The sequence below is a fragment of the Mustela nivalis genome, assembly GCF_964662115.1.
Source record: "Mustela nivalis genome assembly, chromosome: 14".
NCBI lineage: Eukaryota > Metazoa > Chordata > Mammalia > Carnivora > Mustelidae > Mustela > Mustela nivalis.
Window position 1 is genome coordinate 13,891,396 of NC_139033.1, and position 13,511 is coordinate 13,904,906.

Below are 13,511 nucleotides of genomic sequence, written 5' to 3' on the forward strand. Positions count from 1 at the left end.
CCCCAGGAAGCCCCGCAGCAGTATCTGCCCTAAACAGCCATAGGGCACCTGACCCAGGGGACCAGTGCCCTGCTGAAGAGAGTGTGACAGAGACGGGCCATGAGCTGAGAGCCAAGAGGGGATGCCTGGCCCCATTTCTAGCCAAATGGGCTTGAGAAGGATGGGGAGAGGGGCTCCTCGCTGGGGTCCCCAGGCATTTGGCAAATAACCTATAACATGACTGCATCTGCCACCACCAGAGCACTTCCAGGAACAAGAGCCTGGTGCGGGGCTGGTGGGGGAGCTTTCTCCCTGCATTGTGTGGTCTGACCCTGGGGCCCCGTTAAGGGATTTCCCTGGTAAATTTAGCACCGAGACTGAAGCCAGGAAGGCGCACTGCCCTGTCTGCCTAGCTCCCCCCAATAACTCCCCCCGACAGCTCCGCTTGCAACCCTCAGCCCCTCAGCTGTCCCCGTGACATCCTTGTTGTCAGATGGGATTCAGTCCTTCTGGCCCTACCGTCAGGCCTCCGGTGAGAGAGTCTCCTATTTCCAGGTCGCTACTTGACTGTCTTGGGCTCCCGGCAGAACGAGGCTTGTTCTCGGTGCTTCTTCCTCTTCCTAAAGGCCCAGCAGGTTTCCTCTGTCGAAGGCTGTGCCCTGGTTGTTTGCTCTTTAGTGATACTTGGGGATTTGAACCGAATGTCTGGCTGGTTCCAGGGCAGGGGACTGAAGCAGTTCTTGGGAGGTCATCGGCAGACTCTGCTGTGTTGGCAAGAAGTCATTCTTTCAGTTCCGTGACGCACGGTTGAACGAGGTTATAAGGACGGACGTTTTAAAGTCGCAATGATGTGAGTCAGACATTCAGACTGAGGCACCAGAACGAAGCAGAAAGTCATAGCCAGCTGTGCTGGGGGACAGACCGTCAGCATGCACGTTTTCAAGGGAAAGAGCCAATTGTCAGTTACATAAATTTTAGGCACCATACCCAGGTCAGCAGCAGAAAAATTCTGTAAGAGCAGAGAGCTGAGGAGACGTTTTGAAGGGGATTCATTTGGCAAGAAGGGCCTGTGGGTCCCCACATCAGCGCAAGGGGGAGGGGAGAGATGGGGAGCTAAACGGAGCGCTCTCTACCTGTCCCCACCCGGAACGAGGGATGCCTGCATCACGTCTGAGACAGGTGTGAGATGGGGGGCCCAGCTCATCCCTGAGAAAGTGGAAATGGCCTAAGACCTAAAAGGAATAATCTTTAAAAATGTGATTATTGGAGTAGATGATATGTTCATGCGGGGCTCTGCCTCTTATGGGCTGTGTGACCTCTGGCAACTCACTTAACCTCTCTGTGCTATAGTTTCTTGATATGTGACATGGGGATGATGATAATGGTCCCCATGACATCAGGGCTGTTGGGAGGATCGACGGACTGAACTATTACAGGAAGAGCTCCAGGACTGGGTTCACCGCGCTGTCGGTGCCAAGTAAGCATGAGCTAGGATCACGGTTCTGGCATCAAAATGACGTGTGAAAGCCCCTCCCACCTGCCCCATCAGCTTAGTTCCCCTCCCCCCACACAACAGGTACCCACTGCCTTTCTGCTCTCACATACCGATCCAGAAAATTTTTATGATCAAGGCAATCAGATATCCACGTGTCTCTTCAGGTCCCGGCTTTGGATTCTGAAGGTTAGTGGTAGAACAAGGAATGCCCGAGTGCTCTTGTTTCCTCCTTTTTTTGGGTGTGTAAATGGTCCTATCCTGTACACATTCTCCTATATCTTGGCTTCTCTGGTGAACAGTGTGTTCTGGAGATCTCTTGCGTGTTGCCGTGTGATGAACGTCCCCCCATGTTTGAGAAGAGTTCACCACGTTCCACTGGACGGCCCTGTCGTCATCTGTTTAACCAGCCCCAATTTATGAAGCTTCAGCTTCTTGCCAGTGTTCTACCTTGACAAAGGCAGAAGAATAACCCTGACCGTACTTCATTGTGCAGCTGGGCAAGTCCACTGGAAGGTTACATTTCTAGGGTGGAATCTCCCAAGTCCAAGGGTGTGTGTGTTTATAATGTCTACAGTTGCTGCTTAATGCTCTCCCTGGTGGTGGAACTCACAATCCCTGGTAATCCACATTAGTGCCTGCTTTCTCATAGCCTCGCCAGTGGAGAGCATTATAATGCATTTGGATTTTTGCTTGTTTTGTGGATAAAAAGGGGTGTTTGTGTAGTTTTAATGTGCATTTCCCTTACTGCGAGTGACATTGGCCTTTTTTTTTTTCATATGTGAAAAATGTGTATGAGGTCATGTGTATTTCTTTTTCTGTGAACTGTTCATATGCTTTGCATGTTTATCTGTTAAATCGTTAGTGCTCATTTTTTTTTCCTTCGGTTCCAGTGGCTTTTTATGTGATAGGGAGATCATTTTTTTTTTCAAAGATTTTATTTGTTTATTTGACACAGAAAGAGAAATCACAAGTAAGCAGAGAGGCAGGCAGAGAGAGGGGGAAGCAGGCTCCCCGCTGAGCAGAGAGCCCAATGCAGGACTCAATCCCAGGACCCTGAGACCATGACCTGAGCCGAAGGTAGAGGCTTAACCCACTGAGCCACCCAGGTACCCGGGAGATCCGTTTTTTAGCCATGATGCAAGTTGTAGATATTTTCCCCAGTGGCTCATTGGCCATTTGAGTTTGATTGTGAGGTTTGTGTGTGTGTTTGTGTTTGCTGTATATAAGACTTTTGTATTTACATGACAGACTTTAGCAATATTTTATTTTGTGGCCTTTGGATATCATGTCATACTTAAATGGCCTTTTAAAACTGTAGGATTGTAAAACAATTTCCCCATGATTTCTTCCCATACTTTGACAGTTCATTTCTGTACAGTGAAATATCTGATCTTTTGGGTTTTCTAGGGGTTCACTGTGAATCTGGATCCAATTTTATTTTTTCCAGGTGACTATAATCTGGCCTCCTTTAGGTTGTTTGGATGTTACATGTGGTGAGCTAGCACTGACATCTTGACAATTTCATTCTGTAATGCTCAGTCCTCTTTGTTGAAATCATCAGATATTAAGGCAGGGAGAGTAGGAGTCATGAAGATCAGAAGTGGGTGATCCTCTGTAGTACAAAAGGCTCGCTTCGTTAATGGCTTGCGATTTTACTCTTTTTAAAAATATTTTATTTATTTATTTGACAGAGAGAGAGAGAGATCACAAGTAGGCAGAGAGGCAGGGGGAACCAGGCTCCCCGCTGGGCAGAGAGCCCAGTGCGGGGCTCGATCCCAGGACCCTGAGATCATGACCCTAGCAGAAGGCAGTGGCTTAACCCACTGAGCCACCCAGGTGCCCCCAATTTTACTCTTCTTCCTTCCATTCTTTTGCCTACATCCCCCCCGCCTCGTGCTGGCACTGGGGCTGAGCAGCAATGAGCGGGCAGGCAAGGCCTTCAATACCTTCAGCTGACACTCTCGGGAAGGCACAGGCATTCATGCAGGAATCCCACGTGTACAGGAAAATCACCCAAGAAGTTAGGGCGGGACGGTCTTTGCTGCCATGACTATGGATAATGGGGGAACCTCACCTAGTCTGGGGGGTGGGGAGTTGGGGAAGGTATTCCCCAGGAAGTGACATTTATTTTTTTTAAAGGTTTATTTAGTTGAGAGGCAGGTGAGGGGCAGGGGCAGAGGCAGAGAGAAACTCATGCTGACTCCATACTGAGTGTAGGACCCAGTGTGGGGCTCTATCCCAACCCCCTGAGATCACAACCTGAGCCAAAGGCAGGAGTCAGATGCTTAACTGACTGAGCCACCCAGGCGCCTCCCCTGCTCCCTAGAAGGGACATTTATATATCTATGTACTTATTTTTTGGAAGATTTTATTTATTTATTTGACAGAGACACAGCAAGAGAGGGAACACAAGTAGGGGGAGTGGGAGAGGGAGAAGCAGGCTTCCCGCTGAGCAGGGAGCCTGATGCAGGGCTCCATCCCAGGACCCTGGGGTCATGATCTGAGCCGAAGGCAGACACTTAATGACCGAGTCATCCAGGCGTCCCTTGAAAGCGACATTTATACTGAGCTGGGACTAGAGAGTAGGGATCCAGCAGCTCTAGGATGGAGGCTAGAGGGGGGCCCTCTCTGAGGCTGGCAGGAGCTTGGGCTGAGGGAAAAGCAGACACAGTCGGAGCCTCGGGGTGATTAGAGTGAGGGAAGGTAGGGAGTGGCATTTGTGATGACTCTTTCCCTCCAGGGAGGGCAGCATATCCTCCTCCTCTCTCTTTCCTGAGATTCTTCTCTTTTTTCTTTCTTTCTTTCTTTTTTTTTTTTTTTTTAAGATTTAATTTATTTATTTAACAGAGATCACAGGTAGGCAGAGATGCAGACAGAGAGAGAGGGGGAAGCAGGCTCCCTGCTGAGCAGAGAGCCCGATGCGGGGCTCGATCCCAGGACCCCAGGATCATGACCCGAGCCGAAGCAGAGGTTTCAACCCACTGAGCCACCCAGGCGCCCTCTCCTGAGTTTCTTTTGTGATAGGAGAAAGGAAATGAAACAAAAATGTTTCTATTTCCCAGACTGAGAACCTCAGGATTACTAATACCTCAGTTGTCCTGTGTTACGACAGCAATACCTTCTGTAGAAACACGGCTCCAGGGACTAGCTTGTCAGCTGATGGCCCAGAATGTCCCTTTCACAGACTCGCAGGGTTTGGGAGCGGGAAGGTCCGGCTCTGCCTCCCCGTTTTGCAGGTGGGAAACCCGAGAACGCTGGATGGTTTACAACTTGCCCACGCGCTCAGGACCCCTCACTGGGGCTGGGGTCCTTTTCGTCTTCTGTCTGAGAACATTTCACCGCTTCTTTCCTCCTCTGATTCTTCAAAGATCAGTGGCCTGGGCCTGGCCTCCGTCCCCCGCCCTGGAAGGAAGCCTTTTAAAGACAGTTGACAGCGTTGTGGGCTTTCACAAGCACCTAATGCCGGTGTAATTGCACCTTTCCCTGGTGACTCAGGACCACCACTTTAATCACCGGTCTTCGTGCTGGAGCCCTTGCCCTGGCTTGTCCCTGCGCTGCGTCGCTCCTTCTCGCTGCTCTTTCTGCAGGCGGGTGGGCGGGGGTCCTGGGGCCGGGGCGGCTGGGGCGTTTGCCCAGTAGAGACCGTCTCCATAATTCTACCCTGCTTGGGTTGTTCTCGTGCTCTCGCCCCCTCCTGCTCGCCTCTGGGTTGGTCAGGCCTTCTGTGGGGATGGCTGGGCCCCTGCCCGCCTCCCCCTCCCTGCTAGGTCACCTTCAGGGGGCCTCTCTCACCTCCCCCTCTTCCCTCTTTTCCCTCCTTCCATTCACCTCTTCTCCATCGTTTTCCTGAAGCTCCTGGCTCTCTCCGTGGTCTGGCGTCTGCAGGACTCACGTGGTGTGGAGAGCCTTCGAGAGCAGCAGGGAGCCCAGCACCCCTGCCTCTGCCCCCAGTGCAGTTAGCACGCCTCCCGGTCCTGAACGTGTGTACCGGTGCTGCTGCATGCTCGGCCCTTTACTGGGGGTCTCGGTGCCCTGGAGGGGGGAAGGCACTGGACATCTGAGTGTTTGGAGGGGCCGAGTGACTGTCTGGTCTCCTCAAAGGCAAAGGAAACAGGTAAGGGGTGACCTAGCCTGGAAGGAGCCCTGGATGTGGGGACCCTGGACCTCACGGGCTCTGTGGACACAGGCAGCCTGTCTAGACACTCTGAGCGCCGTCTCTTCATCTAGTAAACAGAAAAGAGGACGAAGATGAGGAGGAGGAGGAGGAGGACAGCAGTAATGCCGGTGGCTACACGGCAGAGTCTGAGAAGCTGTGCCAAGCTGTCATTAGAAACATGGATTCTCACGCTCCTCCTTGACCTACTGACTCACGCTTGAGTGGCTTGGGTTTGCGTTTTAATGATACCCGCCCCTGTGGTTCTGGTCCCCGGTGGCTGAGACCAGTCCCTGCCCTGGGAGCAGCTTCCACCTCCCTTGAGGAGCCCAAGTCCATGCTGGGATATGGCTTCCTTGGCCTCCATGCTGTGTCACCTCTAAGAAAGGACTCTGGGCTGAGCCATTTTTTCTGGAACTTTCTGGAACTTTTCTAAACTCTCAGGCTAGATCCTGGGCACGTCCTGGGTCTGATTCACACACATTTTTATTTCTCACCAGATCCTTTGCCAAGCCCCCCAAACAGGTGCAGACGGTGTGTGAGTGCATCCTCATCATGAAAGGGTACAAGGAACTCAACTGGAAGACCGCCAAGGGCATGATGTCTGACCCGAATTTCCTGAGGTCTCTGATGGAGATTGATTTTGATTCGATCACGCAGAGCCAGGTGAAAAATATCAGAGGTGCGTACGGACGGACGCAGGAAGAGCCAGGGTCTGTCTCCGTCTGACAGTTCACACTTTGGGAGTAGGGATGGAGAGCACAGAGGGGGCTTGTCAGAGGCCGACCCTCCTGTTGGGGTCAGTTGTCACTGTGGCTCTTTGGGCAGAATAGGCCAAAGGATCATTCCCAGAGGAAATGAGCAAGGTGGAGGCACCGTTGTGTGAGATGGGAGGGCTGGGAGCTAGAGGGTCAGTAGCAGCCTATCCTTCCAAACGTTCAAGAACTATCACTCTGGTGTTTCTCCTTAGGAAATAGGATCCTCTTATGGAACCCAGTCTGGCCACCTCTTCGGTCCATCTTATGCATCAGGCTTGGTGGTGCAAGAGATGGTCCACCCCTGACTTCTCCCTTGCACCTTTTGCCAGTATGAAGTCTCCTGTAGGTCCCTGGGAGACGGGCGAGGAGGGGTTTGTACCGCCCACAGCCAGCCTCCCCGTCTTCGGTTATAGAATGCCGGCTTTCCCTTTGAGCCAGATGCCTGTCCTACCTAGATGCTCAGCCAGTGGGAACAAGGTTTCAGTCTTTGCAAAAAACCATTCAAGTTCACAGGGTCACTGTTTATCTTCATGCTTTGTTCAGAATGTTATTATCAAATGCTCTTTCTCAGCCACTCAGAAACAAAGCTAAATGAAACACAAAGGATAAAACAACTACAAAAAACCCAAGGACCTCTCTTTACCTGAATATTGATTGGGTGGGTTTCCGTTTGCGTGAGATTATCCTTGGGGTGAAGGGGCGGGGAGAGGTGATGGTGACCCATCACAGCCTATGAATTCCAGCTAGCTACCTGCTCTGAGTCACTTTGTTGCACAGTTGGGGGTCCCCATGGACACCCTGGACACAGAGGTGCCTGGATCATAGGGATGTCCTAGGTGGCCGTAACCTGTGCCCCTCACTCATGTCTTAAGCACCCACCTACACAGAACTCATTTAGTGGCGCTTGTCCATTGGCAATTTATTTCCCATTTTATTTTCCCAAGATGGGCCTTGTGACCCATCAAGATCATTCCATCTTTGATCATCAGGTCTCTTGAAGACTCTTAATACCACAACTGAAGAAATGGAAGCTGTGAGCAAAGCAGGCTTGGGGATGCTGAAGTTTGTTGAAGCTGTGATGGGCTACTGTGACGTTTTTAGAGAAATCAAGCCCAAAAGAGAAAAGGTATTGTCCAGGTGTAAGACCTAAACCGAGCTGCCCAGGAAGCAATCTGGAGTTGGAATTAATACGTCCACAGCTTTGCTGGACAAATGCGAGCAAGGTTCTGATTTTGCATCACATAACCATCCCCTCCACCACCGCTAATAAAGGAGAGGCCTGAATTATATCACTCTCGTCTAGATAGCGTGAATGGACGGACAGAACCAAAGTCTGGAAGGCTTTCAAATTTTGTGTGCAAAGAGTAGGATAAATGGGTAAAAATCATCCTCTGTAATTCAAGCAGGATGCTGTGTCTTGGCACTACTGACCCTTGGGGCTGGACCATTCTCGGGGGGTGGGGGGAGTGCTGTAATGTGCTCTGTAGGATTGTGTAATGGAACCCCTGCCTCCGCCCACTGGATGCCATTATCCCTACCCCCAAGATCTGACCACTCAGAATGTCTCCAGACGTGGCCATCTGTCCTCTGGGTCGGCCCCACCTGAGAACCATTGGGTCAAAGTAACATGTAGAACACAGACTACAAAGAGAGTTACAAGGTTGATTTGATCATCTATATTGACACTGCTTTATCCCTCAGAATTTTGTTCCTAGAAAATGTGGGACCGGGTGGAAGGCGAGGACTGTTCTCGACGCGTTCTTTTGAGTTTTTGACTTAGAACCACAGTGTCATTTTACCATGACCTCTGCGTGCATGGAAATTAAGCCATCTGCGAACTTGGGTGTGGGACATCTTGTTTTCCAATGGGATTAGAGCTTTTGAAGCCAATGCTAGGTGACTAAGGAAAGGAGCCACGTCCCTCAGCAGGGCATACAGTGGCCCCAAGAAGTAGGAACAACATTAGAAACGCGGTGTAGACCTAAGCCCTGGGGTTAGACTCGTTCATCCCTGCCCCACTGTGGTCCCCCTCCCCAGCATTCTGGGACTTGTCTTCCCTCAGGTGGCCAGGCTGGAGCGGAATTTCTACCTCACCAAGCGCGAACTAGAAAGGATCCAGAATGAGTTGGCGGCGATCCAGAGGGAGCTGGAAGCCCTGGGGGCCAAGTACGAGGCCGCCATTCTGGAAAAGCAAATGCTGCAGGAAGAAGCCGAGATTATGGAGAGGCGGCTGATCGCGGCGGACAAGCTCATCTCGGGGCTGGGGTCCGAGAACGTCAGGTCAGCGGCTGAGGAACCCCTCTGATGACAGCCCTGAGGGAGACCCTGTGGTCTGTCCGTGAACGCCGGGGCCCGAATCTCTTACCGTGTCTTCTTTCCACCACGCTGTGCTTTTATCTGGAGACCTCTTGGGAGAGTTCAGATTTCACTACTATCGTGGCTAAGGCCATTTTACAAGTTCTGCGGTTTATTGAACAGTTGTCAAGGGTGACGGAGGCAGGCTAGCTGCGGAGACAGGGAGGCACCTGCGGCCTCTGGCAAGGTTCTGTCTGTTCTGGAAAGGTTGACTTCCTAGTGGTCTTTAACCCCGAGCACGTCCTGGGTGGGTCTGGAGTGGGGGGTCCACCTCGGTTGTGGGGCAGCTGTCTTCCAAGGGCTCTTGAGTCTGGCTCAGTCCTGAGCTTCAATTTTAAGCAGGTAGGGCTGTCTGGTGCCTCGGGGCAAGGCCGTTTGGCCAGAGCTGGTCTGCTGGATGCGAGAGTAGTTTCTAATCAGGCACCTGTGCAAGTTATACTGAAGACACTAGAAAATACTGTTTGCTTGTGGGAAACAAACCATTTTCAGTATTTCTAAAACCTAGATGGTTTTTGCTGTTTAGAAGAAGGGGCCAAGGGAAACATCTACTCCCTTTTATCTTGGGTAGAATTTTGTCACCAAGCAAGACCTGAGCTCAGGAGTTCTGCTGGGCATGTCAGCAAACTGCTGATTTAAAGCATTCAGAAACAGGGCACCTGGGTGGCTCATGGGTTAAAGCCTCACCTTCAGCTTAGGTCATGATCTCAGGGTCCTGGGATCAAGCCCTGCATCGGGCTTTCTACTCAGTGGGGAGCCTGCCTCCCCCCCTCTCTCTGCCTGCCTCTCTGCCTACTTGTGATCTCTGTCAAATAAGTAAATAAAGTCTTAAAAAAAAAAACTTATTAAAAAAAAGAAAGAGACAACGTGATTGCTACTTAATAAATAGCTTTGAGACTAGATGCTTCCTGTAAACATTTCTCCAGCCCATTAGATGCTGGGTTCTGAGCCCTAAAATTGAACAAGGTCTTCCGACTTTGTTTCTAGAAGAAGGGACTATCTCCAACAATGTTTCCTTCTGGCTAGCCCCGTTAGCAGTGTGTCAAGGTGGCTCTTCTCGAATGTTCCTTTTGATTGTGCCAGAGCTAACGGCTTACCGCAGCCCCCGTCTCCTGTGCCAGGTGGCTGAATGACCTAGATGAGCTGATGCACCGGCGGGTGAAGCTGCTGGGGGACTGCCTGCTGTGCGCGGCTTTCCTGAGCTACGAGGGCGCGTTCACGTGGGAGTTCCGTGACCAGATGGTCTACCAAGTTTGGCAGAATGACATCCTGGAGCGGGAGATTCCTCTGAGCCAGCCTTTCCGGTTAGAAAACCTGCTCACAGATGATGTTGAGATCAGCAGGTGTGTGCGACCCTGAATCCGGAGGACGTGGGTGCCTTGTGTGGGGTAGGGTCAGTGAGCGGTCCACGTGGGCATCACCCTGGCCCGGGAGAGCGAGGCATGCAGCCAACTTGCCTGTACAGAAATGGCAGGGTGAGCTGCAAATCCAGCTCACCCTGGAAGGGTGGAGCAGCCTAGGGGTGGGTAGATTGTTCTGGAAGGCCAGTCTTACTACCCTTAGCACTCAGTTACAACATGGCAAGAAAGACAGACTTCCCTGTCACTGTCCCTTCCAGGTGGGGATCCCAGGGACTGCCCCCTGATGAGCTCTCGATTCAGAACGGCATCCTTACCACCCGGGCCAGCCGCTTCCCCCTCTGCATCGACCCACAGCAACAGGCCCTCAACTGGATAAAGAGAAAAGAAGAGAAAAATAACCTGCGGGTATGGCCAGGTCCTCCCTGGGTGTCCTCTGCCCTCACTTCCCACACTTAGGGCAGAGCTTGCCTCGCCCACCATCTCTACCTGGCAGCCCTGTGCCCCTGGCAATACCGAGCTGAAATGTCCTGTTCACCCCTGGGCAGAGCCCTGCCCTCTTCAGCTCACCCGCCCTGTTGAGTTCTTGAGGGCAGCATGACCTGCCTTGGGCTTTGCTTTCTTACCCGTGTGTTACCTCCCAGCTATGAGCAGCTTGAAGCTGGACATCGTGTTTTCCTTATTTTTGTGTCCCCTTACCTGTACGTGTTGGACCAAGATGCTCAGTCACTTTTTTCCTTTGGACTGGAGGAAATATACCTCAGGATCTTTGGGTTGAGATGTAATTCGCATACTGTGAAATTCACCCTTTGAAAGCATACACCTCCGTGGTTTTTAGTGTATTATATGCAGAATTATGCAATCACCAGGATCAGGGTTTACCACCCCAAAAAGCAATGCTGTGTGCTTTACTCGCCGTCCGCCATCATCCTTCTGTTTCCCCCCCCCCGTCTCCTAGCAACCACTAATGCATTTTATGGATTTGCCTCCTTTTAAGAGTTTCACACAAATGGAATCATGCACCGTGTGGTCTTTTGTGTCTCACTTTTTTCGCGGAGAATCGTGTTTGCTAAGCTTATCCCAGTTGTAGCAGGAGTCCGCGCTTCCTTCCTCTTCATGGCTGAATCATAGTTCGTCGTGTGGATGGACAACATTCTACCATTCATTTATCCATTGATGGACATTTGCATGATTTCTACTTTTTGGCTGTTACAAGTAATGCTACTGTGAACGTTCATGTGCCTTTTGGTTTTTTTGCTTGCTTTTTTGGTGGGCGTATGTGTTCAGCTTTCCTGGGTAAAATTGCTGGGGTCCAGTCACTTTTTGCTGAACTAGTTCCCAAACCCATGATTCTCAGTTTTACTTTTTCCTGATTTTTTTTTTTTCCTGGTCCTTGCTCCTGAGAATGTCCATGCTATTGGGGGCAGGTATGTCTCTAAAATATACACAGAGCTACAGTGAGACAAATATTATTAATGCAGAGTTCATCCTCGACCTCCCCCTGCTGTCAGCCTGCCGGGGGGCCCGAGATGGCCCATTCTGTGAGGGGTCGTGAGACTCTGTCGTGATTACTTAGGGCTGTTCAGACCCTGAACCTGATGGGTTTCTGGTTTCTATGGGTCTTGTGCTTTGCTTCCCATCCCCTGCCCCCATTCTTTCTCTGCTTTGGCTCCCTCTGAGGCTAGGGTGCGCCCACTCCCTGCTCCCGAGGCACTCTCCCTGTGTGTTTGTTGAGCACACAGCACCCCTGTCTTCCAGGTGGCTTCCTTTAATGACCCCGACTTCCTGAAGCAGCTGGAGATGTCCATAAAGTATGGGAGCCCTTTCCTGTTCCATGACGTGGATGAGTACATCGACCCCGTAATTGATAACGTCTTAGAGAAAAATATCAAAGTGTCTCAAGGACGGCAGTTCATCATACTGGGCGATAAGGAAGTGGATTACGACTCAAATTTCAGGCTGTACCTAAACACCAAGCTGGCCAATCCCAGATACACCCCATCCGTGTTTGGAAAGGCCATGGTTATCAACTACACGGGTGAGGATGTATACAAGCCCAGTGGCAAACTGGGGCGGTTACCACGGAGACCGCAATGGGAAGTCAGGGCTTTCAGGGGACGCCATTTTGTTTGCTGACCCCAGGTCATGCTGTCAGGGTCACATCTTCATCCGCCAGTTCTTCACAATGAAGTCTTGGGTCCCCCCCTTGGGAGGCAGGGAGACGCGTGTCTGGGCGCGCTGGGTCTGGACCATAGGGCTCGGATACCCACGCCTGGAGTGGGGTAGGATCCCCATTCTGCTGGGGCAGGAAGTTATTTTGTTTTTGCATTTAAATATGTGGCATGGTTTTGGATTCCCCTCCTCCCAACTGAATTCTGCTAGGAGCTGGGTGCCATTTCTTACACTTTCTAGGGTTGTCCTACAGCTGCCTACATGGGTTAAGTAGGTTGGGTATACTTTCATCTCGGGCTGCCCAATCGATGGGAGCCTCTGCAGGCTTGTCACCCACCACTCTGTGGAGGGGCATCTCTGGACTGTTTGGACCTGTGGCTTTGGAGCAATGGCGGGAGCCAGTCCTCAAGTTCCCCAAATGCGGGCTCAGCCACACCCTCTGCTTGCCCGCACCGGGCACAGGCGTGCAGCAGGCGAGGATGTGCGGGGTGTCCAGTGGTGACGGCCTCCCCTTGCTCCCATAGTCACACTGAAAGGTCTCGAGGACCAGCTGCTGAGTGTGCTGGTGGCCTATGAGAGGCACGAGCTGGAGGAGCAGCGGGAGCACCTCATCCAGGAGACGAGTGAGAACAAGAACCTGCTGAAGGATTTGGAAGATTCCCTCCTTCGGGAGCTGGCGACCTCCACGGGAAACATGCTGGACAATGTGGAGCTAGTGCAGACCCTGGAGGAGACCAAATCCAAGGCCATGGAGGTATCATCTGCATAGAAGGTGCATTGCCCTGGGAGGGAGGGAGCGGGGTGGTTCCTGGATGTGCTTTTGGAGCGTCCGTCCCTTCATCTGCTCAAGGAGGAAACTGGGTTCAGTGATCTCAGGGCCTCATTCCTGCATCTTAGAAGCTGAGGTGTTAGGGTAAGGTGGGGGTGTGGGGGACAGCCACCTGTGCTGGCACCAGATCTGGGCCCTAAGTCACCTGAGGTTTTTCCTGATGAGAACAGGCCACATTTATTGGGGTGCAGTATGGGGAGGGGAGCTCTGGAGGTGTTCCCAGGGACCCTTGTGCATTAGATCAGCCCCTTTGAGTCAAGAATGATAGAAAACCCAGCTCTACTTGGCTTAAGTCAGAAGGGAAATTATTAGTTTAGAATACACAAAGTCCAGGGATGGCTTCAGGCAGGGCTGGATCCAAGACTCTAAACATACCATTAGGACTTAGTTTCTCTGCATTTCTGGGCTTCTGTTG

General features: G+C 51.6%; 1 protein-coding gene across 4 annotated transcripts in view; it reads left to right on the top strand.

Moving 5' to 3' along the window:
* DNAH10 (dynein axonemal heavy chain 10) overlaps positions 1-13,511 on the top strand; it is a 134,850-nt gene that overhangs the window by 108,813 nt on the left and 12,526 nt on the right. For all 4 annotated transcript variants that reach the window (XR_014302639.1, XM_082698590.1, XM_082698589.1 and 1 more), the window contains exons 58-64: positions 6,128-6,309; positions 7,375-7,511; positions 8,448-8,665; positions 9,859-10,080; positions 10,356-10,503; positions 11,854-12,133; positions 12,792-13,021. Coding sequence is in view for 3 of the 4 variants with exons in the window: in XM_082698590.1 (XP_082554716.1) it covers positions 6,128-6,309; positions 7,375-7,511; positions 8,448-8,665; positions 9,859-10,080; positions 10,356-10,503; positions 11,854-12,133; positions 12,792-13,021 (1,417 nt within the window). In the remaining variant the exon portion in view is untranslated. The remainder of the gene's footprint in view (positions 1-6,127; positions 6,310-7,374; positions 7,512-8,447; positions 8,666-9,858; positions 10,081-10,355; positions 10,504-11,853; positions 12,134-12,791; positions 13,022-13,511) is intronic.